The sequence below is a fragment of the Lepisosteus platostomus genome, chromosome 25, assembly GCF_059453375.1.
Source record: "Lepisosteus platostomus isolate fLepPlt1 chromosome 25, fLepPlt1.hap1, whole genome shotgun sequence".
Lineage (NCBI taxonomy): Eukaryota > Metazoa > Chordata > Actinopteri > Semionotiformes > Lepisosteidae > Lepisosteus > Lepisosteus platostomus.
In genome coordinates, this window is record NC_142635.1 from 3,258,268 (window position 1) to 3,285,288 (window position 27,021).

A 27,021-nucleotide genomic window follows, 5' to 3' on the forward strand; every position below is an offset into this window, starting at 1 on the left:
TAATGAGAGTCGGATTTCAGAAAATCTGCACGTAGTAGTAAATTGCTATTAGATAATGGGACAGAATAGGGTTCAGCTTCTAAATGTTTTTTTTTATTCTTCATGCTGGGTTTGTCTTTTTAAGAAAGAGCTTGTGATATCGGGCAGTTTCTAACCCTCCCCGCCCCGACAGGAAGCTGCTCAGCTCTTTGTTCGCTCAGACTCGGCGGGAGGTCGAGACAAAGACGCCCGAAGCGCTTGAAAGCCATTTGCAAAGAGCCCTTCTGCTTACGTTCATTTTGTAGAAAGGTTTAGTGTGATGTTTTCTTGTGCTCAGACTAATTTGCTCAAAAGTGCTGCGATAGGATGCTGTTAGTTCAGAACTGATTTTAAAATTGCCTAGAATATCACCAAGAGTTATTTTGACTCCAAGTTTGCACAAATCGCAGTTTACACCGAGCACATTGTTTTCTAGAGTAGGAGATATACATGGAATGAGAGTGGTTGTGCTAAACGGATCACACGGTCCTCTGCTCCCCTGTGCGCGGGCGGAGGGGAGAGAGAGGCGCCTGGAGTCAGAGCGAGCGGCTCAGGCGCTCACCCGTTTGAATTTCATTGGCGCAGAGCGCAGCCAATAGGAGAGCAGCTCTCTAGCTGACCAATGAGCCGCCTTCTGAGCTGAGCTGAGCCGATTTGCATGCGGGCGCTATAAATAGGGGGCTGTGAGTCTAGAACTCTCATGCCTGTTTTCACAGAGTGCAGTTTGTGAAGATGCCTGAACCAGCGAAATCCGCTCCCAAGAAGGGCTCCAAGAAAGCCGTGACCAAGACGGCCGGGAAGGGCGGCAAGAAGCGCAGAAAGACCAGGAAGGAGAGCTACGCCATCTACGTGTACAAGGTGCTGAAGCAGGTGCACCCGGACACCGGCATCTCGTCGAAGGCCATGGGCATCATGAACTCGTTCGTCAGCGACATCTTCGAGCGCATCGCCGGCGAGGCCTCCCGCCTGGCGCACTACAACAAGCGCTCCACCATCACCTCCCGGGAGATCCAGACCGCCGTGCGCCTGCTGCTGCCCGGAGAGCTGGCCAAGCACGCCGTGTCCGAGGGCACCAAGGCCGTCACCAAGTACACCAGCTCCAAGTAAACCCGGCCCGCCCGTCCCGGATCAGCGAACCCAAAGGCTCTTTTAAGAGCCACCCACAGAGTCGAGAAGGAGCAGTCATGACCTCTTTTTGTGTGTTTGTGCATGTTAGTGCTTTATCCGAAATACCGTAGGGCGTTTGAGCTGCGGTTATTAAACGTTTTGGACAGAACGGGCTCTGTCTACATTTCACGTGTGTATTTTATGCAGATTCATATTGCGTTCAATATTGCAAGCTGTCTGAAGGGCGTATTGTTGGTTTAATCCGAATATGCATTTTCGGGAAGTATCATTTATGGCTAATTAATAGGGATTTCACGTCAAATAACGTGAACAGCAGTACTGTTCGTGCCTCTCGGCTCTCCGGCAGGGAAGAGGTTAATGTTTCTGCTGCTGCGCGAGTCGGAGAAGAGGAGGGATCGTGTCTCAACCAGGTCCGCTTGCATGTTTTCTCCTTTTTATTTTTAGTTTGTCTTTTAACGATTAGAAATGTACAACTGCGTCTAAATCCTGTTATTATATGGTTGCATGTTTTTAGGCAGTCTAAATCGGGCGAACTTCCACAATAGCCCCATGATGGACCTGAAACAATCATTTCAGATCTTTTTGAAGCGAAACATGGCTCTGATTTTTCAATTGCTGTTTATCTTGAGATGGAGTACGTTTTGAAAATGCAGGATATTGACGTTTTCTGTGGAATTTCGGGATTACTATAATACGAGTCTTTACTATAGAAAACCGAGATGAATAACATAAATATGTCCAACTGACCCTATGGTGTGAAGGGTCTGCAAAGCATTTAAATATTTTTCCATTGATAGAATTAAATACTCAAATTCTTCTTGTGAGAAAGAGCAGTTGCTTTGACAGAGAAACAGTTAGAGGACCGAGAAAAGTATCTCCCTGTTTGTAAGGTTACAGCTGAACCAGGGCAGAGCTCCTGGGTGCAGAGACCACGACTGTCCAGCAGAGGGAGCAGGAGAGAGAAGATCAGGACACGCTTGTCTGGAAAACAAGGCGAAAGTCTTTAACATAAGAACCGCAGTCCACAAAAATGAACGATTTCAACTGTGGATCTCTGGTGAGTTAAATGATTTCTTCGTGCTGTTTGATTGCTGTTTTAGTGTCGGGTCATTAATAAATAGTAAACGGAACGCAGGATAAAGGAGTGAATTTAATTTGCTAATTTAATTTACTGTGCGCCTTGCTGGTTTTAAAAACTGTAGAAATGGTGCAGAGGAAGAGACGAACTCGAAATGCAATTCCGATATTTGAGAAAGGAGCAGTGTTATTAAATCGATATTATATCGACTTAACTGTTTTCTCACAGACACATGTGAATGTTTTGCTGCTAAGAAGTTGTGCGTCTTTCCCTGCTCTCACGTCCTGGGGGCTCGTAAAACCTGGAAAGATGAGATTTTAGTCCGAAACTATTCTATTTTTATACATTTCTATATTCCTTAAAACAAATAATTCCCCGTCAGAACGGTACGGAGATTCTAAAAAGCACGGATTTAATAATATCCAAACCATCAAGAAATATTCTAAACCTCCAGTCATATAAAATGTATAGTATTTTTTGTTTTAATGTACTACATCTTATGTGACCGCTAGCTGTAGCTGAAAAGCTGATCAACACATCTGTACTTGTGATTTCTGTGCTGTAGATTTTCTAAGAAGAGTTCGGGTAGGGTGAAAGGAGTTAGATTCTAGTTATGGTTTTCTTTTCTGTATATTTTCTCAGAAGAGTCTGGGGAGGGTGTGAGAGACCAGCTGTGATATATGTGTGGTAGTTTTCTCAGTAGAGTATGGACAGGTTGAGAGAGGTGAGATTCCAGCTGTGATGTGTTTCTGACCTTGATTTGTATTTTGTCTGCGACGAGTCTGGGTAGGGTGAATTGGGGGTGAGAGTTCAGCTGTGATTCCTGAGCTGTAGTTTGTCTACGATGTGTTTGGAGATAGGCTCAGGGATTGAAAGTCCAGTTGTGATTTTTTCTGTGTGCTGTATTTTGTTTTAGAACAGTTTGGGGAAGAGTGAGAGGAGGTGTGCCCATTTGTGAATTCTGTGCTGTAGTTGGTCTCAGAAGAGTTGAGGGATACAGTACAGGCATTGAAAGCACAATGTTTCCCTCTGCACTGTTGTCCCTCCTGTGTGTCTCTGTGTTGGCCCACCAGGTAGCTACATCTGTTCTGACCAAACTATCCTATTCTCCTCCCCACATGTCCAGGCTGGGCACCATTTGAGTTGGATGCTGCATCACTGCTATGGATCCAAGAGGGACATCGTGGATACAGCTATCGTTTAGGAGGATTTTTCTGGTCTACAGAGATCTGCATGGAGTACTGACATACAGAAGACATGATGGATGGACTGATACACTTATTCATTTATTCCTTTTTTTAATTATAAAATGTTAGCATGCCCAAAGGGGTTGGGCAGACAGTTGACCTTGGACCCCTAGAGGGTTTTTTCTCCTTACTGAGGAGTTTTTGGTTCCTCTCCTCCGTTGTCTTCTGGTCTTTCCTGTTCTGTATTCACAACCTGTATGGTCATTTGCTTTGTTCAGCGCCTTGGGGCAACCTTGTTGTAAAAGGCGTTATATCAAAATAAATTGCATTGAATTGAATTCAATAAAGCTTTTATTGTAATAATGATACAGAAACTTCCCTGTGTGAGAAACCACAGCCCTTGAGTTTCTGGCCCTGCTTAGTTCCTCCTCTCCCAGGGGCTAAGGGAGGACAGGAGCTGGTCTCTTCTGCTCCTGTCCTCCAGGAGGTTCAGCTCTCCAGGGGCTCCTCTCCCCACTGGCAGAGGGATTGAGGCCACAGCTCTCTCAGCGCTGCTCCCCTTCTGATCCAGAGCTCAGACACTCCTACTGCCACCTACTCCTACTCCTACTCCTACTGACCTGAGGGCTTTAAGAAAAGGGATCTGAGGGCTGTCATACAGTGCTGAACTACATTCATTCACCTTATTCTTATTTTGAATGGACCCAGATCTCACCCTGTTGTCTGTAGAGAGTAGCGAGGGGATCAACATGGTTGGACAACTTGCTCCATTCTCCCACAGCTCTTTGGGTAAAGAAGTGTCTCCTGTTTAAAAAACTACAACACTTGTTTGGTGTATTTAGACTGTTTCTTTGCCAAGGAGCGATTGCTGTTCTATAAAAGGGAATTCACACAGCAGCAGTTAGGTGTTTTATGACTAATGGTCTAGAACAAAATTAATCTGTAGCAAGAGTGAAGAATTAATGAGAATACCCCCCCACACACACACGGCGGAACTGACAATTAACTAAATACAAGAACTCCGGGTGTTTCTACACCGTTTGGATAATTCAGTATTAGTGTAGGTCTTCTATTTGACAAATATTATCAAGATAGGTTTCAAAATAAAGCGTCTAAAACTGCTGCCTTGCAGGTCTTGATTTTAATTCCGACTAGAAGAATCCTTCTGTATGGAGTCTGCATGTCTCCAGCCTAGAGCCCTGTTCCTGTTGAATTGGTATTAGCCCTACCGTGAGCCCCAGAGACAAACTTCTTAATTTAAACGTCTGGGGAATGGACGGGCGTTCACACCAGCCAGATGAAAGAAAATAAAACTAAGCATTTTGAAATTCTTTTTTTCTGCCCGTCTTGTACGAACAGCAATATCACGGGCTTTCTGCTAACTGTCTCCTCCCGAGAAGCTGGGACGATGCTGAAGGATCTGGAGGAACTGCAATCCGAAGTAACAGGTTTAGAAAGAGCTTCAGGAATGTTGGTATTGACGGTAGAGAGTCGCCGTCTTTACTAAAGCCCCGTTGAAGAATCGCCATTGAAATAACTGATTTGGAAAATTTGAGATAATCAAAACCATAGAATACGCTTGTACAGCATTTTGTAAAAGCGTATCGCTGGAAAAACTCGAAATACTCCGAATTTCACAGGGATAAAACTGGCTAGTTTGACAAAACTTGTCCGTCTCCTTCTTAGAAACAGCGAGTCCGGGAGTGTGTTAATGACACTGAACATAGAGCAAAATAAATCATCCGTTTTAAATATTTCAGAATTCATTCTTATTGTGTTACATGACCGTCGGTCTCGACTGTATTATTTACACCTTGTTTTTCTCTTTACTGACGTTTTACGTACATTTATTTTAGAAATAGACGACGAAGTGCCGGTTGAACACCGCCTTTCGTGTGCGCTGTTGTTGGACTCTGGGCAATTCTGTCAAAATGATCGTACAGAAAAATCTGTAACTCAACTGCATATTAAAGAGCAGGGGGTTTTCTCCGTACCTCATGTATTTGATAATCGATTCGGTGTATCTGTGAGGATTACGGGGCAGTTTTGTGCGGGGAGAAAACACAAGTGCGAGCGGGCTGTGCGGAGCGGAGCTGCAGCAGCAGCAGCGGTTGAGTCTCCACGGTTCTCATGCGGCCTTGAAGTTCCGCCCTGCGCGCGGAGCCGCAGACAGTCCGACAGCAGACAGAGACGCAGCGATGGCAGAAGAAGTCGCTCCGGCCCCCGCCGCCGCGCCGGCCAAGGCGCCCAAGAAGAAGAGCGCCGCCAAGCCCAAGAAAGCGGGCCCCAGCGTGGGAGAGCTCATCCTGCAGGCCGTGTCCGCCTCCAAGGAGCGGAGCGGCGTGTCCCTGGCCGCCCTGAAGAAGTCCCTGGCGGCCGGCGGCTACGACGTGGAGAAGAACAACTCCCGCGTCAAGCTGGCCATCAAGAGCCTGGTGACCAAGGGCACTCTGGTGCAGACCAAGGGCACCGGCGCCTCGGGCTCCTTCAAGCTCAACAAGAAGCAGGCGGAGACCAAGCCCAAGCCCGTGAAGAAAGCCGCCGCCGCCGCCAAAGCCAAGAAGCCGGCGGCCAAGAAACCCGCAGCGGCTAAGAAGCCAGCGGCCGCCAAGAAGTCGCCCAAGAAGGCGGCGACCAAGAAGCCAGCGGCCGCCAAGAAGTCGCCCAAGAAAGCCGCGAAGCCCGCAGCGGCCAAGAAGGCGACCAAGAGCCCCAAGAAGGCCAAGAAGCCAGCGGCGCCTAAGAAGGCGAAGAGCCCGAAGAAAGCCAAGGCAGCGAAGCCCAAGGTGGCCAAACCCAAGACGGCCAAAGCTAAGAAAGCGGCTCCCAAGAAGAAGTGAGCGATCGACCCTCGAGTTAATTTCCTACAAACCCAAAGGCTCTTCTAAGAGCCACCAGCCCTTCCGAGAGAGAGCGCAGACTTTCCCTTTTCACCGCTTGAAAGCGCCGGTTCGCTCGATAGGGGGGGAGAAATAATTATTTTACACAATGGGGGGGATTGAGTTGTAGTTTTTATTAATGATACTGAAATGCGATGCTGGGTAAAATGTACAAATGTAAATATTCTAAATACTATTGTAGAGAGTGGGTGCGCAGAGGAGGTGTAGAATTAAAAAGGCCTTTTTGTTAAATAAACGTCCAGATCTCCATTGAACAGCGTTGTGACTCCTTGCATCTCCTTTTCATTTAATGAATTTAGTTGAGGCGAAATGTTACATTGTTACATTGCACGGGGGTTTTCATTAGTGTGTGACTTGCAATTCGTGACTGCTAGTCTCGCAGCTATAGCGGACATGTGAAAAGACGTAACGTGACAGATGTGTCACTCTAATAGCGACAATGGTGACTTTTCAATATCGAGCCCTCGCAGGCGGGTGATCCAGATTCTTATGGGAGTTGAGCTTAATTCCACTCAAGGTAGCGTGGTTACTGAGAGTCAGACGGTGGTGAAATTCACTAAAATATACGTTTTTAAGCATGAAAATGACCGTTTAAGCAAAGTGTTTTGCACATTATCTGTTGCAGTTTTGCTAATCGCCTGTTCTGCACATGGCCTGTTGTGTCTCTGTCTTTTCTTATGCAACTGTATTGTTGTTTTTTTACCACTTACCGTCTGAGAGCTAGCTAAATCGCATTTCGCTATTCCATATACCTGTGTATGAGAATAATGCTAATACGGTTGAAACTGAAAAACACATATTTTCTCACTCGGCCTCGGCAGCAGAGCCGCGCTCTGTGTTCAGAGTCCGAATTTCCCTCCTGCCTGTTGATTGGTGGAGACCGAGAGCGCTGCTTGGCAGCACTGATCTCTGATTGGGTGGAGAGCTTGTTCCCGTCCATCCAATCACGTTCAGCCGCGACTCTTCAAAAGCGGGGCGGCAGACAAGTTGTGATCATTGTTAGCAGTTTTCTTCAGACAAGCTTGACAGTACAAGATGAGCGGCAGAGGAAAGACCGGCGGTAAGGCCAGAGCCAAGGCCAAGACTCGCTCTTCCAGGGCCGGACTGCAGTTCCCTGTGGGCCGTGTCCACCGGCTGCTGCGCAAGGGAAACTATGCCGAGCGGGTCGGCGCCGGAGCCCCGGTGTATCTGGCCGCGGTGCTGGAGTACCTGACCGCCGAGATCCTGGAGCTGGCTGGCAACGCCGCCCGGGACAACAAGAAGACCCGCATCATCCCCCGGCACCTGCAGCTGGCCGTCCGCAACGACGAGGAGCTGAACAAGCTGCTGGGCGGCGTGACCATCGCGCAGGGCGGCGTGCTGCCCAACATCCAGGCGGTGCTGCTGCCCAAGAAGACCGAGAAGCCGGCCAAGAGCAAGTAAACAGCCCGGCAGAGACCTCCGACTGACCCCGAACACAAAGGCTCTTTTAAGAGCCACCCACAGCCTCTTGAAAAGAGCGATTTCTGTTGACTTGTGTAACTTCAGCGTTTACACGGTTTTACTAACATATTTCAGTGGTGAAGCAGCGTGGTCCAGAATCTGCTGTATGGAAGAGCGATTTGTTGCGCTCGCAATACAGTTCATAACATTTCTATATTCGCTTCGTTTTTAACCTTTTAATTGCAAACCAAAGAGGTATCTGGATTCCTTATTGTACTTGTAATTGAATTCATACAATTATTATGATATTAGTCTTTCAAGTGGTCTTGTCCCTCAGCACAACGCTCTCCTCCCGAGTCACACTTTTTACACTAGAAATTATATTAGTTAACATTATTATAGTAGTATTATACTATGTCACTATTCTTGTCCTATATTATAGCTAAAACAGTAATCAAAACCTTTGCCACTTTATAGGTAGCGAGGTATAAAAACGCCTGAACTTGCTTTTAGTTGATAAATCAAGGAAAATCGATCTTTCTGTGTCTCTTATTAAACCGAGAGACCTGGAGCCGTTAAACCCGCGAGGAGTGGAGGAGCTGCGCGCTCGGTTTCAAACCGTCCAATCAGAGTTACACCCTCCTCCCCCCTGTGCCCCTTTTAACCAATCAGGACGGGGCTGTCTGCGCATATAAACCCGAGTGCGGGAAGTGATTCTCACTACACTGTTGATTGTGAAGAGCAGCGAGGAAGATGGCGAGAACCAAGCAGACCGCTCGCAAGTCCACCGGCGGCAAGGCGCCCAGGAAGCAGCTGGCCACCAAGGCTGCCCGCAAGAGCGCCCCCGCCACCGGCGGCGTGAAGAAGCCCCACCGCTACAGGCCCGGCACCGTGGCTCTGCGGGAGATCCGCCGCTACCAGAAGTCCACCGAGCTGCTGATCCGCAAGCTGCCCTTCCAGCGCCTGGTGAGAGAGATCGCCCAGGACTTCAAGACCGACCTGCGCTTCCAGAGCTCCGCCGTCATGGCTCTGCAGGAGGCCAGCGAGGCTTACCTGGTGGGGCTCTTCGAGGACACCAACCTGTGCGCCATCCACGCCAAGAGGGTGACCATCATGCCCAAAGACATCCAGCTGGCCCGCCGCATCCGCGGGGAGCGCGCTTAGACACGGACCGCCTGCTGCAGCATCTTTTCCCTTGAACACAAAGGCTCTTTTAAGAGCCACCACAACACTCGAGAGGGTTACATTATTCCATTATAGTCTGTACGAGGCACAATTCTCGTTTGGTTAGCTGATAGGTGAAATCCCGACCGAGAAGCGGTTTTCTGCCCCCTCGTGTAAAAGCCCCCCTGCACGACTACACTGCTGCAGTAAACCAGCGACTTACGTCTCCCCTTTTGCTCTACATCTATTTTTCAGCGTTCATATCCATACTTGAAAGTGTTTAAATGCATGAGACTATTTTAATGATACAAGAACGACTGGCATTCAAACCCCTCCCTTCCACTACAATGCAATGACATGATTTAAGAACGTTTATACAGTTACTTTAGGTGGAACATTTCTTTATAAGCGTTTTAAAAGACGTCCTTAAATAAAACATTTTGGTCTTTTTAACAGCTGGATTGTTTATTCAATGATACAAAACGGGTGGAGAACGAAATATGTACTGCTACAACGATGAATGCTTTTTGTCAGTTGCTCATGACCCTGATACACAGTAGTACACTACATTTTCCATTCCGAATTCTGTGTTTTTGTGTTGAGCGCGGAATTAGATTGGTCTAAATCTACACGAGAATATTACAGCACCGCTATAAACATTGAATACTCGAGGTCTGTCCTCTCCGGTGCTGCTGTGGTGGAGAGCTCTCCGGCAGGGAAGAGGTTCCTGTGCAGTCTGGGCTGCTGCTGCAGTCGGAGAGGAGGCGGGCTCGTGTGTCAGCGCGCCTCCTGTCTCAAGCAGGTCCGCTCTCAGGCTTGAAAAGAGAAGCGCCGCGGCTGCAGCCCAGCAGTGTGTGTTGTATCACTAACTGATAACTTGAAGATGTCTGGAAGAGGCAAAGGCGGAAAGGGACTCGGGAAAGGAGGCGCTAAGCGTCACCGCAAGGTTCTCCGCGACAACATCCAGGGAATCACCAAGCCCGCCATCCGCCGCCTGGCTCGCCGTGGGGGAGTGAAGCGGATCTCCGGGCTGATCTACGAGGAGACCCGCGGGGTGCTGAAGGTGTTCCTGGAGAACGTCATCCGCGACGCCGTCACCTACACCGAGCACGCCAAGAGGAAGACCGTCACCGCCATGGACGTGGTGTACGCGCTGAAGCGCCAGGGCCGCACCCTGTACGGCTTCGGCGGCTAAACAGGAGCGGAGCTTCACTGCCGGACCCCGACGTATAAACCCAAAGGCTCTTTTAAGAGCCACCCACATTATCAAAATAGAGCTGAAATCTAAACCATCACTTTAGAATGTGTTTTTTTTTAAAGCAAGCAAGCAACATTTTGCGATTGCTGTGATGATTCCTAAATTGAGATGCAGAGTTTTCAATCGTTACATTAGTGTGGATCTGGTTGCTAATGAAATAATTTATTGCTGAAAGCGTTTTGATGGAGTGGCAGTTCTTATTCTCATTACTACTAATTCTAATTAGGTCATGAGTAAAGAATGAAGCTCACTTCCTTAATATTTTTATTTTTCACGCATGCTTCATGGCTTTTAAGAAAGAGCCGTTATCACATCGGGCCGTTTCTAACCCTCTCCTCCCCGACAGGAAGCGGCTCAGCTTGGCTTGAAATCCACTTCATTCGCCAAAAGCTAGTCTCCTACATGCTATTTTGTAGAAAGGTTTAGTGTTTAGTTTTATTCTGCTCAGACTAATTTGAAACCAATGCTGAAGCTCAAAAGTGTGGCGATAAAATGCTGTTGGTTGTTCCAAAGTGCTTTTAAAGTTGTCTAGAATATCACCAAAACTGTGCTTTTGACTCCAAGTTTGCACAAATCGCACGGTTTACGCCGAGCACATTGTTTTCTAGGGTAGGAGACATAAGCGTAATGAGAGTCGGATTTCAGAAAATCTGCACGTAGTAGTAAATTGCTATTAGATAATGGGACAGAATAGGGTTCAGCTTCTAAATGTTTTTTTTTATTCTTCATGCTGGGTTTGTCTTTTTAAGAAAGAGCTTGTGATATCGGGCAGTTTCTAACCCTCCCCGCCCCGACAGGAAGCTGCTCAGCTCTTTGTTCGCTCAGACTCGGCGGGAGGTCGAGACAAAGACGCCCGAAGCGCTTGAAAGCCATTTGCAAAGAGCCCTTCTGCTTACGTTCATTTTGTAGAAAGGTTTAGTGTGATGTTTTCTTGTGCTCAGACTAATTTGCTCAAAAGTGCTGCGATAGGATGCTGTTAGTTCAGAACTGATTTTAAAATTGCCTAGAATATCACCAAGAGTTATTTTGACTCCAAGTTTGCACAAATCGCAGTTTACACCGAGCACATTGTTTTCTAGAGTAGGAGATATACATGGAATGAGAGTGGTTGTGCTAAACGGATCACACGGTCCTCTGCTCCCCTGTGCGCGGGCGGAGGGGAGAGAGAGGCGCCTGGAGTCAGAGCGAGCGGCTCAGGCGCTCACCCGTTTGAATTTCATTGGCGCAGAGCGCAGCCAATAGGAGAGCAGCTCTCTAGCTGACCAATGAGCCGCCTTCTGAGCTGAGCTGAGCTGATTTGCATGCGGGCGCTATAAATAGGGGGCTGTGAGTCTAGAACTCTCATGCCTGTTTTCACAGAGTGCAGTTTGTGAAGATGCCTGAACCAGCGAAATCCGCTCCCAAGAAGGGCTCCAAGAAAGCCGTGACCAAGACGGCCGGGAAGGGCGGCAAGAAGCGCAGAAAGACCAGGAAGGAGAGCTACGCCATCTACGTGTACAAGGTGCTGAAGCAGGTGCACCCGGACACCGGCATCTCGTCGAAGGCCATGGGCATCATGAACTCGTTCGTCAGCGACATCTTCGAGCGCATCGCCGGCGAGGCCTCCCGCCTGGCGCACTACAACAAGCGCTCCACCATCACCTCCCGGGAGATCCAGACCGCCGTGCGCCTGCTGCTGCCCGGAGAGCTGGCCAAGCACGCCGTGTCCGAGGGCACCAAGGCCGTCACCAAGTACACCAGCTCCAAGTAAACCCGGCCCGCCCGTCCCGGATCAGCGAACCCAAAGGCTCTTTTAAGAGCCACCCACAGAGTCGAGAAGGAGCAGTCATGACCTCTTTTTGTGTGTTTGTGCATGTTAGTGCTTTATCCGAAATACCGTAGGGCGTTTGAGCTGCGGTTATTAAACGTTTTGGACAGAACAGGCTCTGTCTACATTTCACGTGTGTATTTTATGCAGATTCATATTGCGTTCAATATTGCAAGCTGTCTGAAGGGCGTATTGTTGGTTTAATCCGAATATGCATTTTCGGGAAGTATCATTTATGGCTAATTAATAGGGATTTCACGTCAAATAACGTGAACAGCAGTACTGTTCGTGCCTCTCGGCTCTCCGGCAGGGAAGAGGTTAATGTTTCTGCTGCTGCGCGAGTCGGAGAAGAGGAGGGATCGTGTCTCAACCAGGTCCGCTTGAATGTTTTCTCCTTTTTATTTTTAGTTTGTCTTTTAACGATTAGAAATGTACAACTGCGTCTAAATCCTGTTATTATATGGTTGCATGTTTTTAGGCAGTCTAAATCGGGCGAACTTCCACAATAGCCCCATGACGGACCTGAAACAATCATTTCAGATCTTTTTGAAGCGAAACATGGCTCTGATTTTTCAATTGCTGTTTATCTTGAGATGGAGTACGTTTTGAAAATGCAGGATATTGACGTTTTCTGTGGAATTTCGGGATTACTATAATACGAGTCTTTACTATAGAAAACCGAGATGAATAACATAAATATGTCCAACTGACCCTATGGTGTGAAGGGTCTGCAAAGCATTTAAATATTTTTCCATTGATAGAATTAAATACTCAAATTCTTCTTGTGAGAAAGAGCAGTTGCTTTGACAGAGAAACAGTTAGAGGACCGAGAAAAGTATCTCCCTGTTTGTAAGGTTACAGCTGAACCAGGGCAGAGCTCCTGGGTGCAGAGACCACGACTGTCCAGCAGAGGGAGCAGGAGAGAGAAGATCAGGACACGCTTGTCTGGAAAACAAGGCGAAAGTCTTTAACATAAGAACCGCAGTCCACAAAAATGAACGATTTCAACTGTGGATCTCTGGTGAGTTAAATGATTTCTTCGTGCTGTTTGATTGCTGTTTTAGTGTCGGGTCATTAATAAATAGTAAACGGAACGCAGGATAAAGGAGTGAATTTAATTTGCTAATTTAATTTACTGTGCGCCTTGCTGGTTTTAAAAACTGTAGAAATGGTGCAGAGGAAGAGACGAACTCGAAATGCAATTCCGATATTTGAGAAAGGAGCAGTGTTATTAAATCGATATTATATCGACTTAACTGTTTTCTCACAGACACATGTGAATGTTTTGCTGCTAAGAAGTTGTGCGTCTTTCCCTGCTCTCACGTCCTGGGGGCTCGTAAAACCTGGAAAGATGAGATTTTAGTCCGAAACTATTCTATTTTTATACATTTCTATATTCCTTAAAACAAATAATTCCCCGTCAGAACGGTACGGAGATTCTAAAAAGCACGGATTTAATAATATCCAAACCATCAAGAAATATTCTAAACCTCCAGTCATATAAAATGTATAGTATTTTTTGTTTTAATGTACTACATCTTATGTGACCGCTAGCTGTAGCTGAAAAGCTGATCAACACATCTGTACTTGTGATTTCTGTGCTGTAGATTGAAGAAGATTCTAAGAAGAGTTCGGGTAGGGTGAAAGGAGTTAGATTCTAGTTATGGTTTTCTTTTCTGTATATTTTCTCAGAAGAGTCTGGGGAGGGTGTGAGAGACCAGCTGTGATATATGTGTGGTAGTTTTCTCAGTAGAGTATGGACAGGTTGAGAGAGGTGAGATTCCAGCTGTGATGTGTTTCTGACCTTGATTTGTATTTTGTCTGCGACGAGTCTGGGTAGGGTGAATTGGGGGTGAGAGTTCAGCTGTGATTCCTGAGCTGTAGTTTGTCTACGATGTGTTTGGAGATAGGCTCAGGGATTGAAAGTCCAGTTGTGATTTTTTCTGTGTGCTGTATTTTGTTTTAGAACAGTTTGGGGAAGAGTGAGAGGAGGTGTGCCCATTTGTGAATTCTGTGCTGTAGTTGGTCTCAGAAGAGTTGAGGGATACAGTACAGGCATTGAAAGCACAATGTTTCCCTCTGCACTGTTGTCCCTCCTGTGTGTCTCTGTGTTGGCCCACCAGGTAGCTACATCTGTTCTGACCAAACTATCCTATTCTCCTCCCCACATGTCCAGGCTGGGCACCATTTGAGTTGGATGCTGCATCACTGCTATGGATCCAAGAGGGACATCGTGGATACAGCTATCGTTTAGGAGGATTTTTCTGGTCTACAGAGATCTGCATGGAGTACTGACATACAGAAGACATGATGGATGGACTGATACACTTATTCATTTATTCCTTTTTTTAATTATAAAATGTTAGCATGCCCAAAGGGGTTGGGCAGACAGTTGACCTTGGACCCCTAGAGGGTTTTTTCTCCTTACTGAGGAGTTTTTGGTTCCTCTCCTCCGTTGTCTTCTGGTCTTTCCTGTTCTGTATTCACAACCTGTATGGTCACTTGCTTTGTTCAGCGCCTTGGGGCAACCTTGTTGTAAAAGGCGTTATATCAAAATAAATTGCATTGAATTGAATTCAATAAAGCTTTTATTGTAATAATGATACAGAAACTTCCCTGTGTGAGAAACCACAGCCCTTGAGTTTCTGGCCCTGCTTAGTTCCTCCTCTCCCAGGGGCTAAGGGAGGACAGGAGCTGGTCTCTTCTGCTCCTGTCCTCCAGGAGGTTCAGCTCTCCAGGGGCTCCTCTCCCCACTGGCAGAGGGATTGAGGCCACAGCTCTCTCAGCGCTGCTCCCCTTCTGATCCAGAGCTCAGACACTCCTACTGCCACCTACTCCTACTCCTACTCCTACTGACCTGAGGGCTTTAAGAAAAGGGATCTGAGGGCTGTCATACAGTGCTGAACTACATTCATTCACCTTATTCTTATTTTGAATGGACCCAGATCTCACCCTGTTGTCTGTAGAGAGTAGCGAGGGGATCAACATGGTTGGACAACTTGCTCCATTCTCCCACAGCTCTTTGGGTAAAGAAGTGTCTCCTGTTTAAAAAACTACAACACTTGTTTGGTGTATTTAGACTGTTTCTTTGCCAAGGAGCGATTGCTGTTCTATAAAAGGGAATTCACACAGCAGCAGTTAGGTGTTTTATGACTAATGGTCTAGAACAAAATTAATCTGTAGCAAGAGTGAAGAATTAATGAGAATACCCCCCCACACACACACGGCGGAACTGACAATTAACTAAATACAAGAACTCCGGGTGTTTCTACACCGTTTGGATAATTCAGTATTAGTGTAGGTCTTCTATTTGACAAATATTATCAAGATAGGTTTCAAAATAAAGCGTCTAAAACTGCTGCCTTGCAGGTCTTGATTTTAATTCCGACTAGAAGAATCCTTCTGTATGGAGTCTGCATGTCTCCAGCCTAGAGCCCTGTTCCTGTTGAATTGGTATTAGCCCTACCGTGAGCCCCAGAGACAAACTTCTTAATTTAAACGTCTGGGGAATGGACGGGCGTTCACACCAGCCAGATGAAAGAAAATAAAACTAAGCATTTTGAAATTCTTTTTTTCTGCCCGTCTTGTACGAACAGTAATATCACGGGCTTTCTGCTAACTGTCTCCTCCCGAGAAGCTGGGACGATGCTGAAGGATCTGGAGGAACTGCAATCCGAAGTAACAGGTTTAGAAAGAGCTTCAGGAATGTTGGTATTGACGGTAGAGAGTCGCCGTCTTTACTAAAGCCCCGTTGAAGAATCGCCATTGAAATAACTGATTTGGAAAATTTGAGATAATCAAAACCATAGAATACGCTTGTACAGCATTTTGTAAAAGCGTATCGCTGGAAAAACTCGAAATACTCCGAATTTCACAGGGATAAAACTGGCTAGTTTGACAAAACTTGTCCGTCTCCTTCTTAGAAACAGCGAGTCCGGGAGTGTGTTAATGACACTGAACATAGAGCAAAATAAATCATCCGTTTTAAATATTTCAGAATTCATTCTTATTGTGTTACATGACCGTCGGTCTCGACTGTATTATTTACACCTTGTTTTTCTCTTTACTGACGTTTTACGTACATTTATTTTAGAAATAGACGACGAAGTGCCGGTTGAACACCGCCTTTCGTGTGCGCTGTTGTTGGACTCTGGGCAATTCTGTCAAAATGATCGTACAGAAAAATCTGTAACTCAACTGCATATTAAAGAGCAGGGGGTTTTCTCCGTACTTCATGTATTTGATAATCGATTCGGTGTATCTGTGAGGATTACGGGGCAGTTTTGTGCGGGGAGAAAACACAAGTGCGAGCGGGCTGTGCGGAGCGGAGCTGCAGCAGCAGCAGCGGTTGAGTCTCCACGGTTCTCATGCGGCCTTGAAGTTCCGCCCTGCGCGCGGAGCCGCAGACAGTCCGACAGCAGACAGAGACGCAGCGATGGCAGAAGAAGTCGCTCCGGCCCCCGCCGCCGCGCCGGCCAAGGCGCCCAAGAAGAAGAGCGCCGCCAAGCCCAAGAAAGCGGGCCCCAGCGTGGGAGAGCTCATCCTGCAGGCCGTGTCCGCCTCCAAGGAGCGGAGCGGCGTGTCCCTGGCCGCCCTGAAGAAGTCCCTGGCGGCCGGCGGCTACGACGTGGAGAAGAACAACTCCCGCGTCAAGCTGGCCATCAAGAGCCTGGTGACCAAGGGCACCCTGGTGCAGACCAAGGGCACCGGCGCCTCGGGCTCCTTCAAGCTCAACAAGAAGCAGGCGGAGACCAAGCCCAAGCCCGTGAAGAAAGCCGCCGCCGCCGCCGCCAAAGCCAAGAAGCCGGCGGCCAAGAAACCCGCAGCGGCTAAGAAGCCAGCGGCCGCCAAGAAGTCGCCCAAGAAGGCGGCGACCAAGAAGCCAGCGGCCGCCAAGAAGTCGCCCAAGAAAGCCGCGAAGCCCGCAGCGGCCAAGAAGGCGACCAAGAGCCCCAAGAAGGCCAAGAAGCCAGCGGCGCCTAAGAAGGCGAAGAGCCCGAAGAAAGCCAAGGCAGCGAAGCCCAAGGTGGCCAAACCCAAGACGGCCAAAGCTAAGAAAGCGGCTCCCAAGAAGAAGTGAGCGATCGACCCTCGAGTTAATTTCCTACAAACCCAAAGGCTCTTCTAAGAGCCACCAGCCCTTCCGAGAGAGAGCGCAGACTTTCCCTTTTCACCGCTTGAAAGCGCCGGTTCGCTCGATAGGGGGGGAGAAATAATTATTTTACACAATGGGGGGGATTGAGTTGTAGTTTTTATTAATGATACTGAAATGCGATGCTGGGTAAAATGTACAAATGTAAATATTCTAAATACTATTGTAGAGAGTGGGTGCGCAGAGGAGGTGTAGAATTAAAAAGGCCTTTTTGTTAAATAAACGTCCAGATCTCCATTGAACAGCGTTGTGACTCCTTGCATCTCCTTTTCATTTAATGAATTTAGTTGAGGCGAAATGTTACATTGTTACATTGCACGGGGGTTTTCATTAGTGTGTGACTTGCAATTCGTGACTGCTAGTCTCGCAGCTATAGCGGACATGTGAAAAGACGTAACGTGACAGATGTGTCACTCTAATAGCGACAATGGTGACTTTTCAATATCGAGCCCTCGCAGGCGGGTGATCCAGATTCTTATGGGAGTTGAGCTTAATTCCACTCAAGGTAGCGTGGTTACTGAGAGTCAGACGGTGGTGAAATTCACTAAAATATACGTTTTTAAGCATGAAAATGACCGTTTAAGCAAAGTGTTTTGCACATTATCTGTTGCAGTTTTGCTAATCGCCTGTTCTGCACATGGCCTGTTGTGTCTCTGTCTTTTCTTATGCAACTGTATTGTTGTTTTTTTACCACTTACCGTCTGAGAGCTAGCTAAATCGCATTTCGCTATTCCATATACCTGTGTATGAGAATAATGCTAATACGGTTGAAACTGAAAAACACATATTTTCTCACTCGGCCTCGGCAGCAGAGCCGCGCTCTGTGTTCAGAGTCCGAATTTCCCTCCTGCCTGTTGATTGGTGGAGACCGAGAGCGCTGCTTGGCAGCACTGATCTCTGATTGGGTGGAGAGCTTGTTCCCGTCCATCCAATCACGTTCAGCCGCGACTCTTCAAAAGCGGGGCGGCAGACAAGTTGTGATCATTGTTAGCAGTTTTCTTCAGACAAGCTTGACAGTACAAGATGAGCGGCAGAGGAAAGACCGGCGGTAAGGCCAGAGCCAAGGCCAAGACTCGCTCTTCCAGGGCCGGACTGCAGTTCCCTGTGGGCCGTGTCCACCGGCTGCTGCGCAAGGGAAACTATGCCGAGCGGGTCGGCGCCGGAGCCCCGGTGTATCTGGCCGCGGTGCTGGAGTACCTGACCGCCGAGATCCTGGAGCTGGCTGGCAACGCCGCCCGGGACAACAAGAAGACCCGCATCATCCCCCGGCACCTGCAGCTGGCCGTCCGCAACGACGAGGAGCTGAACAAGCTGCTGGGCGGCGTGACCATCGCGCAGGGCGGCGTGCTGCCCAACATCCAGGCGGTGCTGCTGCCCAAGAAGACCGAGAAGCCGGCCAAGAGCAAGTAAACAGCCCGGCAGAGACCTCCGACTGACCCCGAACACAAAGGCTCTTTTAAGAGCCACCCACAGCCTCTTGAAAAGAGCGATTTCTGTTGACTTGTGTAACTTCAGCGTTTACACGGTTTTACTAACATATTTCAGTGGTGAAGCAGCGTGGTCCAGAATCTGCTGTATGGAAGAGCGATTCGTTGCGCTCGCAATACAGTTCATAACATTTCTATATTCGCTTCGTTTTTAACCTTTTAATTGCAAACCAAAGAGGTATCTGGATTCCTTATTGTACTTGTAATTGAATTCATACAATTATTATGATATTAGTCTTTCAAGTGGTCTTGTCCCTCAGCACAACGCTCTCTTCCCGAGTCACACTTTTTACACTAGAAATTATATTAGTTAACATTATTATAGTAGTATTATACTATGTCACTATTCTTGTCCTATATTATAGCTAAAACAGTAATCAAAACCTTTGCCACTTTATAGGTAGCGAGGTATAAAAACGCCTGAACTTGCTTTTAGTTGATAAATCAAGGAAAATCGATCTTTCTGTGTCTCTTATTAAACCGAGAGACCTGGAGCCGTTAAACCCGCGAGGAGTGGAGGAGCTGCGCGCTCGGTTTCAAACCGTCCAATCAGAGTTACACCCTCCTCCCCCCTGTGCCCCTTTTAACCAATCAGGACGGGGCTGGCTGCGCATATAAACCCGAGTGCGGGAAGTGATTCTCACTACACTGTTGATTGTGAAGAGCAGCGAGGAAGATGGCGAGAACCAAGCAGACCGCTCGCAAGTCCACCGGCGGCAAGGCGCCCAGGAAGCAGCTGGCCACCAAGGCTGCCCGCAAGAGCGCCCCCGCCACCGGCGGCGTGAAGAAGCCCCACCGCTACAGGCCCGGCACCGTGGCTCTGCGGGAGATCCGCCGCTACCAGAAGTCCACCGAGCTGCTGATCCGCAAGCTGCCCTTCCAGCGCCTGGTGAGAGAGATCGCCCAGGACTTCAAGACCGACCTGCGCTTCCAGAGCTCCGCCGTCATGGCTCTGCAGGAGGCCAGCGAGGCTTACCTGGTGGGGCTCTTCGAGGACACCAACCTGTGCGCCATCCACGCCAAGAGGGTGACCATCATGCCCAAAGACATCCAGCTGGCCCGCCGCATCCGCGGGGAGCGCGCTTAGACACGGACCGCCTGCTGCAGCATCTTTTCCCTTGAACACAAAGGCTCTTTTAAGAGCCACCACAACACTCGAGAGGGTTACATTATTCCATTATAGTCTGTACGAGGCACAATTCTCGTTTGGTTAGCTGATAGGTGAAATCCCGACCGAGAAGCGGTTTTCTGCCCCCTCGTGTAAAAGCCCCCCTGCACGACTACACTGCTGCAGTAAACCAGCGACTTACGTCTCCCCTTTTGCTCTACATCTATTTTTCAGCGTTCATATCCATACTTGAAAGTGTTTAAATGCATGAGACTATTTTAATGATACAAGAACGACTGGCATTCAAACCCCTCCCTTCCACTACAATGCAATGACATGATTTAAGAACGTTTATACAGTTACTTTAGGTGGAACATTTCTTTATAAGCGTTTTAAAAGACGTCCTTAAATAAAACATTTTGGTCTTTTTAACAGCTGGATTGTTTATTCAATGATACAAAACGGGTGGAGAACGAAATATGTACTGCTACAACGATGAATGCTTTTTGTCAGTTGCTCATGACCCTGATACACAGTAGTACACTACATTTTCCATTCCGAATTCTGTGTTTTTGTGTTGAGCGCGGAATTAGATTGGTCTAAATCTACACGAGAATATTACAGCACCGCTATAAACATTGAATACTCGAGGTCTGTCCTCTCCGGTGCTGCTGTGGTGGAGAGCTCTCCGGCAGGGAAGAGGTTCCTGTGCAGTCTGGGCTGCTGCTGCAGTCGGAGAGGAGGCGGGCTCGTGTGTCAGCGCGCCTCCTGTCTCAAGCAGGTCCGCTCTCAGGCTTGAAAAGAGAAGCGCCGCGGCTGCAGCCCAGCAGTGTGTGTTGTATCACTAACTGATAACTTGAAGATGTCTGGAAGAGGCAAAGGCGGAAAGGGACTCGGGAAAGGAGGCGCTAAGCGTCACCGCAAGGTTCTCCGCGACAACATCCAGGGAATCACCAAGCCCGCCATCCGCCGCCTGGCTCGCCGTGGGGGAGTGAAGCGGATCTCCGGGCTGATCTACGAGGAGACCCGCGGGGTGCTGAAGGTGTTCCTGGAGAACGTCATCCGCGACGCCGTCACCTACACCGAGCACGCCAAGAGGAAGACCGTCACCGCCATGGACGTGGTGTACGCGCTGAAGCGCCAGGGCCGCACCCTGTACGGCTTCGGCGGCTAAACAGGAGCGGAGCTTCACTGCCGGACCCCGACGTATAAACCCAAAGGCTCTTTTAAGAGCCACCCACATTATCAAAATAGAGCTGAAATCTAAACCATCACTTTAGAATGTGTTTTTTTTTAAAGCAAGCAAGCAACATTTTGCGATTGCTGTGATGATTCCTAAATTGAGATGCAGAGTTTTCAATCGTTACATTAGTGTGGATCTGGTTGCTAATGAAATAATTTATTGCTGAAAGCGTTTTGATGGAGTGGCAGTTCTTATTCTCATTACTACTAATTCTAATTAGGTCATGAGTAAAGAATGAAGCTCACTTCCTTAATATTTTTATTTTTCACGCATGCTTCATGGCTTTTAAGAAAGAGCCGTTATCACATCGGGCCGTTTCTAACCCTCTCCTCCCCGACAGGAAGCGGCTCAGCTTGGCTTGAAATCCACTTCATTCGCCAAAAGCTAGTCTCCTACATGCTATTTTGTAGAAAGGTTTAGTGTTTAGTTTTATTCTGCTCAGACTAATTTGAAACCAATGCTGAAGCTCAAAAGTGTGGCGATAAAATGCTGTTGGTTGTTCCAAAGTGCTTTTTAAGTTGTCTAGAATATCACCAAAACTGTGCTTTTGACTCCAAGTTTGCACAAATCGCACGGTTTACGCCGAGCACATTGTTTTCTAGGGTAGGAGACATAAGCGTAATGAGAGTCGGATTTCAGAAAATCTGCACGTAGTAGTAAATTGCTATTAGATAATGGGACAGAATAGGGTTCAGCTTCTAAATGTTTTTTTTTATTCTTCATGCTGGGTTTGTCTTTTTAAGAAAGAGCTTGTGATATCGGGCAGTTTCTAACCCTCCCCGCCCCGACAGGAAGCTGCTCAGCTCTTTGTTCGCTCAGACTCGGCGGGAGGTCGAGACAAAGACGCCCGAAGCGCTTGAAAGCCATTTGCAAAGAGCCCTTCTGCTTACGTTCATTTTGTAGAAAGGTTTAGTGTGATGTTTTCTTGTGCTCAGACTAATTTGCTCAAAAGTGCTGCGATAGGATGCTGTTAGTTCAGAACTGATTTTAAAATTGCCTAGAATATCACCAAGAGTTATTTTGACTCCAAGTTTGCACAAATCGCAGTTTACACCGAGCACATTGTTTTCTAGAGTAGGAGATATACATGGAATGAGAGTGGTTGTGCTAAACGGATCACACGGTCCTCTGCTCCCCTGTGCGCGGGCGGAGGGGAGAGAGAGGCGCCTGGAGTCAGAGCGAGCGGCTCAGGCGCTCACCCGTTTGAATTTCATTGGCGCAGAGCGCAGCCAATAGGAGAGCAGCTCTCTAGCTGACCAATGAGCCGCCTTCTGAGCTGAGCTGAGCTGATTTGCATGCGGGCGCTATAAATAGGGGGCTGTGAGTCTAGAACTCTCATGCCTGTTTTCACAGAGTGCAGTTTGTGAAGATGCCTGAACCAGCGAAATCCGCTCCCAAGAAGGGCTCCAAGAAAGCCGTGACCAAGACGGCCGGGAAGGGCGGCAAGAAGCGCAGAAAGACCAGGAAGGAGAGCTACGCCATCTACGTGTACAAGGTGCTGAAGCAGGTGCACCCGGACACCGGCATCTCGTCGAAGGCCATGGGCATCATGAACTCGTTCGTCAGCGACATCTTCGAGCGCATCGCCGGCGAGGCCTCCCGCCTGGCGCACTACAACAAGCGCTCCACCATCACCTCCCGGGAGATCCAGACCGCCGTGCGCCTGCTGCTGCCCGGAGAGCTGGCCAAGCACGCCGTGTCCGAGGGCACCAAGGCCGTCACCAAGTACACCAGCTCCAAGTAAACCCGGCCCGCCCGTCCCGGATCAGCGAACCCAAAGGCTCTTTTAAGAGCCACCCACAGAGTCGAGAAGGAGCAGTCATGACCTCTTTTTGTGTGTTTGTGCATGTTAGTGCTTTATCCGAAATACCGTAGGGCGTTTGAGCTGCGGTTATTAAACGTTTTGGACAGAACAGGCTCTGTCTACATTTCACGTGTGTATTTTATGCAGATTCATATTGCGTTCGATATTGCAATCTGTCTGAAGGGCGTATTGTTGGTTTAATCCGAATATGCATTTTCGGGAAGTATCATTTATGGCTAATTAATAGGGATTTCACGTCAAATAACGTGAACAGCAGTACTGTTCGTGCCTCTCGGCTCTCCGGCAGGGAAGAGGTTAATGTTTCTGCTGCTGCGCGAGTCGGAGAAGAGGAGGGATCGTGTCTCAACCAGGTCCGCTTGCATGTTTTCTCCTTTTTATTTTTAGTTTGTCTTTTAACGATTAGAAATGTACAACTGCGTCTAAATCCTGTTATTATATGGTTGCATGTTTTTAGGCAGTCTAAATCGGGCGAACTTCCACAATAGCCCCATGACGGACCTGAAACAATCATTTCAGATCTTTTTGAAGCGAAACATGGCTCTGATTTTTCAATTGCTGTTTATCTTGAGATGGAGTACGTTTTGAAAATGCAGGATATTGACGTTTTCTGTGGAATTTCGGGATTACTATAATACGAGTCTTTACTATAGAAAACCGAGATGAATAACATAAATATGTCCAACTGACCCTATGGTGTGAAGGGTCTGCAAAGCATTTAAATATTTTTCCATTGATAGAATTAAATACTCAAATTCTTCTTGTGAGAAAGAGCAGTTGCTTTGACAGAGAAACAGTTAGAGGACCGAGAAAAGTATCTCCCTGTTTGTAAGGTTACAGCTGAACCAGGGCAGAGCTCCTGGGTGCAGAGACCACGACTGTCCAGCAGAGGGAGCAGGAGAGAGAAGATCAGGACACGCTTGTCTGGAAAACAAGGCGAAAGTCTTTAACATAAGAACCGCAGTCCACAAAAATGAACGATTTCAACTGTGGATCTCTGGTGAGTTAAATGATTTCTTCGTGCTGTTTGATTGCTGTTTTAGTGTCGGGTCATTAATAAATAGTAAACGGAACGCAGGATAAAGGAGTGAATTTAATTTGCTAATTTAATTTACTGTGCGCCTTGCTGGTTTTAAAAACTGTAGAAATGGTGCAGAGGAAGAGACGAACTCGAAATGCAATTCCGATATTTGAGAAAGGAGCAGTGTTATTAAATCGATATTATATCGACTTAACTGTTTTCTCACAGACACATGTGAATGTTTTGCTGCTAAGAAGTTGTGCGTCTTTCCCTGCTCTCACGTCCTGGGGGCTCGTAAAACCTGGAAAGATGAGATTTTAGTCCGAAACTATTCTATTTTTATACATTTCTATATTCCTTAAAACAAATAATTCCCCGTCAGAACGGTACGGAGATTCTAAAAAGCACGGATTTAATAATATCCAAACCATCAAGAAATATTCTAAACCTCCAGTCATATAAAATGTATAGTATTTTTTGTTTTAATGTACTACATCTTATGTGACCGCTAGCTGTAGCTGAAAAGCTGATCAACACATCTGTACTTGTGATTTCTGTGCTGTAGATTTTCTAAGAAGAGTTCGGGTAGGGTGAAAGGAGTTAGATTCTAGTTATGGTTTTCTTTTCTGTATATTTTCTCAGAAGAGTCTGGGGAGGGTGTGAGAGACCAGCTGTGATATATGTGTGGTAGTTTTCTCAGTAGAGTATGGACAGGTTGAGAGAGGTGAGATTCCAGCTGTGATGTGTTTCTGACCTTGATTTGTATTTTGTCTGCGACGAGTCTGGGTAGGGTGAATTGGGGGTGAGAGTTCAGCTGTGATTCCTGAGCTGTAGTTTGTCTACGATGTGTTTGGAGATAGGCTCAGGGATTGAAAGTCCAGTTGTGATTTTTTCTGTGTGCTGTATTTTGTTTTAGAACAGTTTGGGGAAGAGTGAGAGGAGGTGTGCCCATTTGTGAATTCTGTGCTGTAGTTGGTCTCAGAAGAGTTGAGGGATACAGTACAGGCATTGAAAGCACAATGTTTCCCTCTGCACTGTTGTCCCTCCTGTGTGTCTCTGTGTTGGCCCACCAGGTAGCTACATCTGTTCTGACCAAACTATCCTATTCTCCTCCCCACATGTCCAGGCTGGGCACCATTTGAGTTGGATGCTGCATCACTGCTATGGATCCAAGAGGGACATCGTGGATACAGCTATCGTTTAGGAGGATTTTTCTGGTCTACAGAGATCTGCATGGAGTACTGACATACAGAAGACATGATGGATGGACTGATACACTTATTCATTTATTCCTTTTTTTAATTATAAAATGTTAGCATGCCCAAAGGGGTTGGGCAGACAGTTGACCTTGGACCCCTAGAGGGTTTTTTCTCCTTACTGAGGAGTTTTTGGTTCCTCTCCTCCGTTGTCTTCTGGTCTTTCCTGTTCTGTATTCACAACCTGTATGGTCACTTGCTTTGTTCAGCGCCTTGGGGCAACCTTGTTGTAAAAGGCGTTATATCAAAATAAATTGCATTGAATTGAATTCAATAAAGCTTTTATTGTAATAATGATACAGAAACTTCCCTGTGTGAGAAACCACAGCCCTTGAGTTTCTGGCCCTGCTTAGTTCCTCCTCTCCCAGGGGCTAAGGGAGGACAGGAGCTGGTCTCTTCTGCTCCTGTCCTCCAGGAGGTTCAGCTCTCCAGGGGCTCCTCTCCCCACTGGCAGAGGGATTGAGGCCACAGCTCTCTCAGCGCTGCTCCCCTTCTGATCCAGAGCTCAGACACTCCTACTGCCACCTACTCCTACTCCTACTCCTACTGACCTGAGGGCTTTAAGAAAAGGGATCTGAGGGCTGTCATACAGTGCTGAACTACATTCATTCACCTTATTCTTATTTTGAATGGACCCAGATCTCACCCTGTTGTCTGTAGAGAGTAGCGAGGGGATCAACATGGTTGGACAACTTGCTCCATTCTCCCACAGCTCTTTGGGTAAAGAAGTGTCTCCTGTTTAAAAAACTACAACACTTGTTTGGTGTATTTAGACTGTTTCTTTGCCAAGGAGCGATTGCTGTTCTATAAAAGGGAATTCACACAGCAGCAGTTAGGTGTTTTATGACTAATGGTCTAGAACAAAATTAATCTGTAGCAAGAGTGAAGAATTAATGAGAATACCCCCCCACACACACACGGCGGAACTGACAATTAACTAAATACAAGAACTCCGGGTGTTTCTACACCGTTTGGATAATTCAGTATTAGTGTAGGTCTTCTATTTGACAAATATTATCAAGATAGGTTTCAAAATAAAGCGTCTAAAACTGCTGCCTTGCAGGTCTTGATTTTAATTCCGACTAGAAGAATCCTTCTGTATGGAGTCTGCATGTCTCCAGCCTAGAGCCCTGTTCCTGTTGAATTGGTATTAGCCCTACCGTGAGCCCCAGAGACAAACTTCTTAATTTAAACGTCTGGGGAATGGACGGGCGTTCACACCAGCCAGATGAAAGAAAATAAAACTAAGCATTTTGAAATTCTTTTTTTCTGCCCGTCTTGTACGAACAGTAATATCACGGGCTTTCTGCTAACTGTCTCCTCCCGAGAAGCTGGGACGATGCTGAAGGATCTGGAGGAACTGCAATCCGAAGTAACAGGTTTAGAAAGAGCTTCAGGAATGTTGGTATTGACGGTAGAGAGTCGCCGTCTTTACTAAAGCCCCGTTGAAGAATCGCCATTGAAATAACTGATTTGGAAAATTTGAGATAATCAAAACCATAGAATACGCTTGTACAGCATTTTGTAAAAGCGTATCGCTGGAAAAACTCGAAATACTCCGAATTTCACAGGGATAAAACTGGCTAGTTTGACAAAACTTGTCCGTCTCCTTCTTAGAAACAGCGAGTCCGGGAGTGTGTTAATGACACTGAACATAGAGCAAAATAAATCATCCGTTTTAAATATTTCAGAATTCATTCTTATTGTGTTACATGACCGTCGGTCTCGACTGTATTATTTACACCTTGTTTTTCTCTTTACTGACGTTTTACGTACATTTATTTTAGAAATAGACGACGAAGTGCCGGTTGAACACCGCCTTTCGTGTGCGCTGTTGTTGGACTCTGGGCAATTCTGTCAAAATGATCGTACAGAAAAATCTGTAACTCAACTGCATATTAAAGAGCAGGGGGTTTTCTCCGTACTTCATGTATTTGATAATCGATTCGGTGTATCTGTGAGGATTACGG

General features: G+C 47.1%; 7 protein-coding genes and 2 pseudogenes across 7 annotated transcripts; all 9 read left to right on the forward strand.

The window, feature by feature from the left end:
- Window positions 1–735: 735 nt before the first annotated feature.
- LOC148640647 (histone H2B 1/2-like) lies at window positions 736–3,758 on the forward strand. Its single transcript, XM_088620092.1, has 3 exons — window positions 736–1,121; window positions 2,037–2,203; window positions 3,351–3,758. The coding sequence occupies exons 1-3, from the start codon at window positions 751–753 to the stop codon at window positions 3,467–3,469; spliced, it is 657 nt and encodes a 218-aa protein (XP_088476218.1). The 5' UTR covers window positions 736–750; the 3' UTR covers window positions 3,470–3,758.
- A 1,802-nt stretch (window positions 3,759–5,560) lies between these two features.
- Window positions 5,561–6,524, forward strand: LOC148640648 (histone H1 pseudogene; annotated as a pseudogene).
- A 647-nt stretch (window positions 6,525–7,171) lies between these two features.
- Window positions 7,172–7,790, forward strand: LOC148640649 (histone H2A). Its single transcript, XM_088620073.1, has one exon. It carries the CDS (start codon window positions 7,347–7,349, stop codon window positions 7,731–7,733), a length of 387 nt encoding a protein of 128 aa, XP_088476199.1. The 5' UTR covers window positions 7,172–7,346; the 3' UTR covers window positions 7,734–7,790.
- A 679-nt stretch (window positions 7,791–8,469) lies between these two features.
- LOC148640650 (histone H3) lies at window positions 8,470–8,962 on the forward strand. The gene has a single exon (XM_088620067.1). It carries the CDS (start codon window positions 8,487–8,489, stop codon window positions 8,895–8,897), a length of 411 nt encoding a protein of 136 aa, XP_088476193.1. The 5' UTR covers window positions 8,470–8,486; the 3' UTR covers window positions 8,898–8,962.
- A 2,527-nt stretch (window positions 8,963–11,489) lies between these two features.
- Window positions 11,490–14,546, forward strand: LOC148640651 (histone H2B 1/2-like). Its single transcript, XM_088620091.1, has 3 exons — window positions 11,490–11,901; window positions 12,817–12,983; window positions 14,139–14,546. Exons 1-3 carry the CDS (start codon window positions 11,531–11,533, stop codon window positions 14,255–14,257), a joined length of 657 nt encoding a protein of 218 aa, XP_088476217.1. The 5' UTR covers window positions 11,490–11,530; the 3' UTR covers window positions 14,258–14,546.
- A 1,802-nt stretch (window positions 14,547–16,348) lies between these two features.
- Window positions 16,349–17,312, forward strand: LOC148640652 (histone H1 pseudogene; annotated as a pseudogene).
- Window positions 17,313–17,961: 649 nt separating this feature from the next.
- Window positions 17,962–18,581, forward strand: LOC148640653 (histone H2A). The gene has a single exon (XM_088620078.1). It carries the CDS (start codon window positions 18,138–18,140, stop codon window positions 18,522–18,524), a length of 387 nt encoding a protein of 128 aa, XP_088476204.1. The 5' UTR covers window positions 17,962–18,137; the 3' UTR covers window positions 18,525–18,581.
- Window positions 18,582–19,261: 680 nt separating this feature from the next.
- On the forward strand, window positions 19,262–19,753 carry LOC148640654 (histone H3). Its single transcript, XM_088620069.1, has one exon. The coding sequence runs from the start codon at window positions 19,278–19,280 to the stop codon at window positions 19,686–19,688; it is 411 nt and encodes a 136-aa protein (XP_088476195.1). The 5' UTR covers window positions 19,262–19,277; the 3' UTR covers window positions 19,689–19,753.
- Window positions 19,754–22,280: 2,527 nt separating this feature from the next.
- On the forward strand, window positions 22,281–25,329 carry LOC148640655 (histone H2B 1/2-like). Its single transcript, XM_088620093.1, has 3 exons — window positions 22,281–22,692; window positions 23,608–23,774; window positions 24,922–25,329. The coding sequence occupies exons 1-3, from the start codon at window positions 22,322–22,324 to the stop codon at window positions 25,038–25,040; spliced, it is 657 nt and encodes a 218-aa protein (XP_088476219.1). The 5' UTR covers window positions 22,281–22,321; the 3' UTR covers window positions 25,041–25,329.
- Window positions 25,330–27,021: the final 1,692 nt, after the last annotated feature.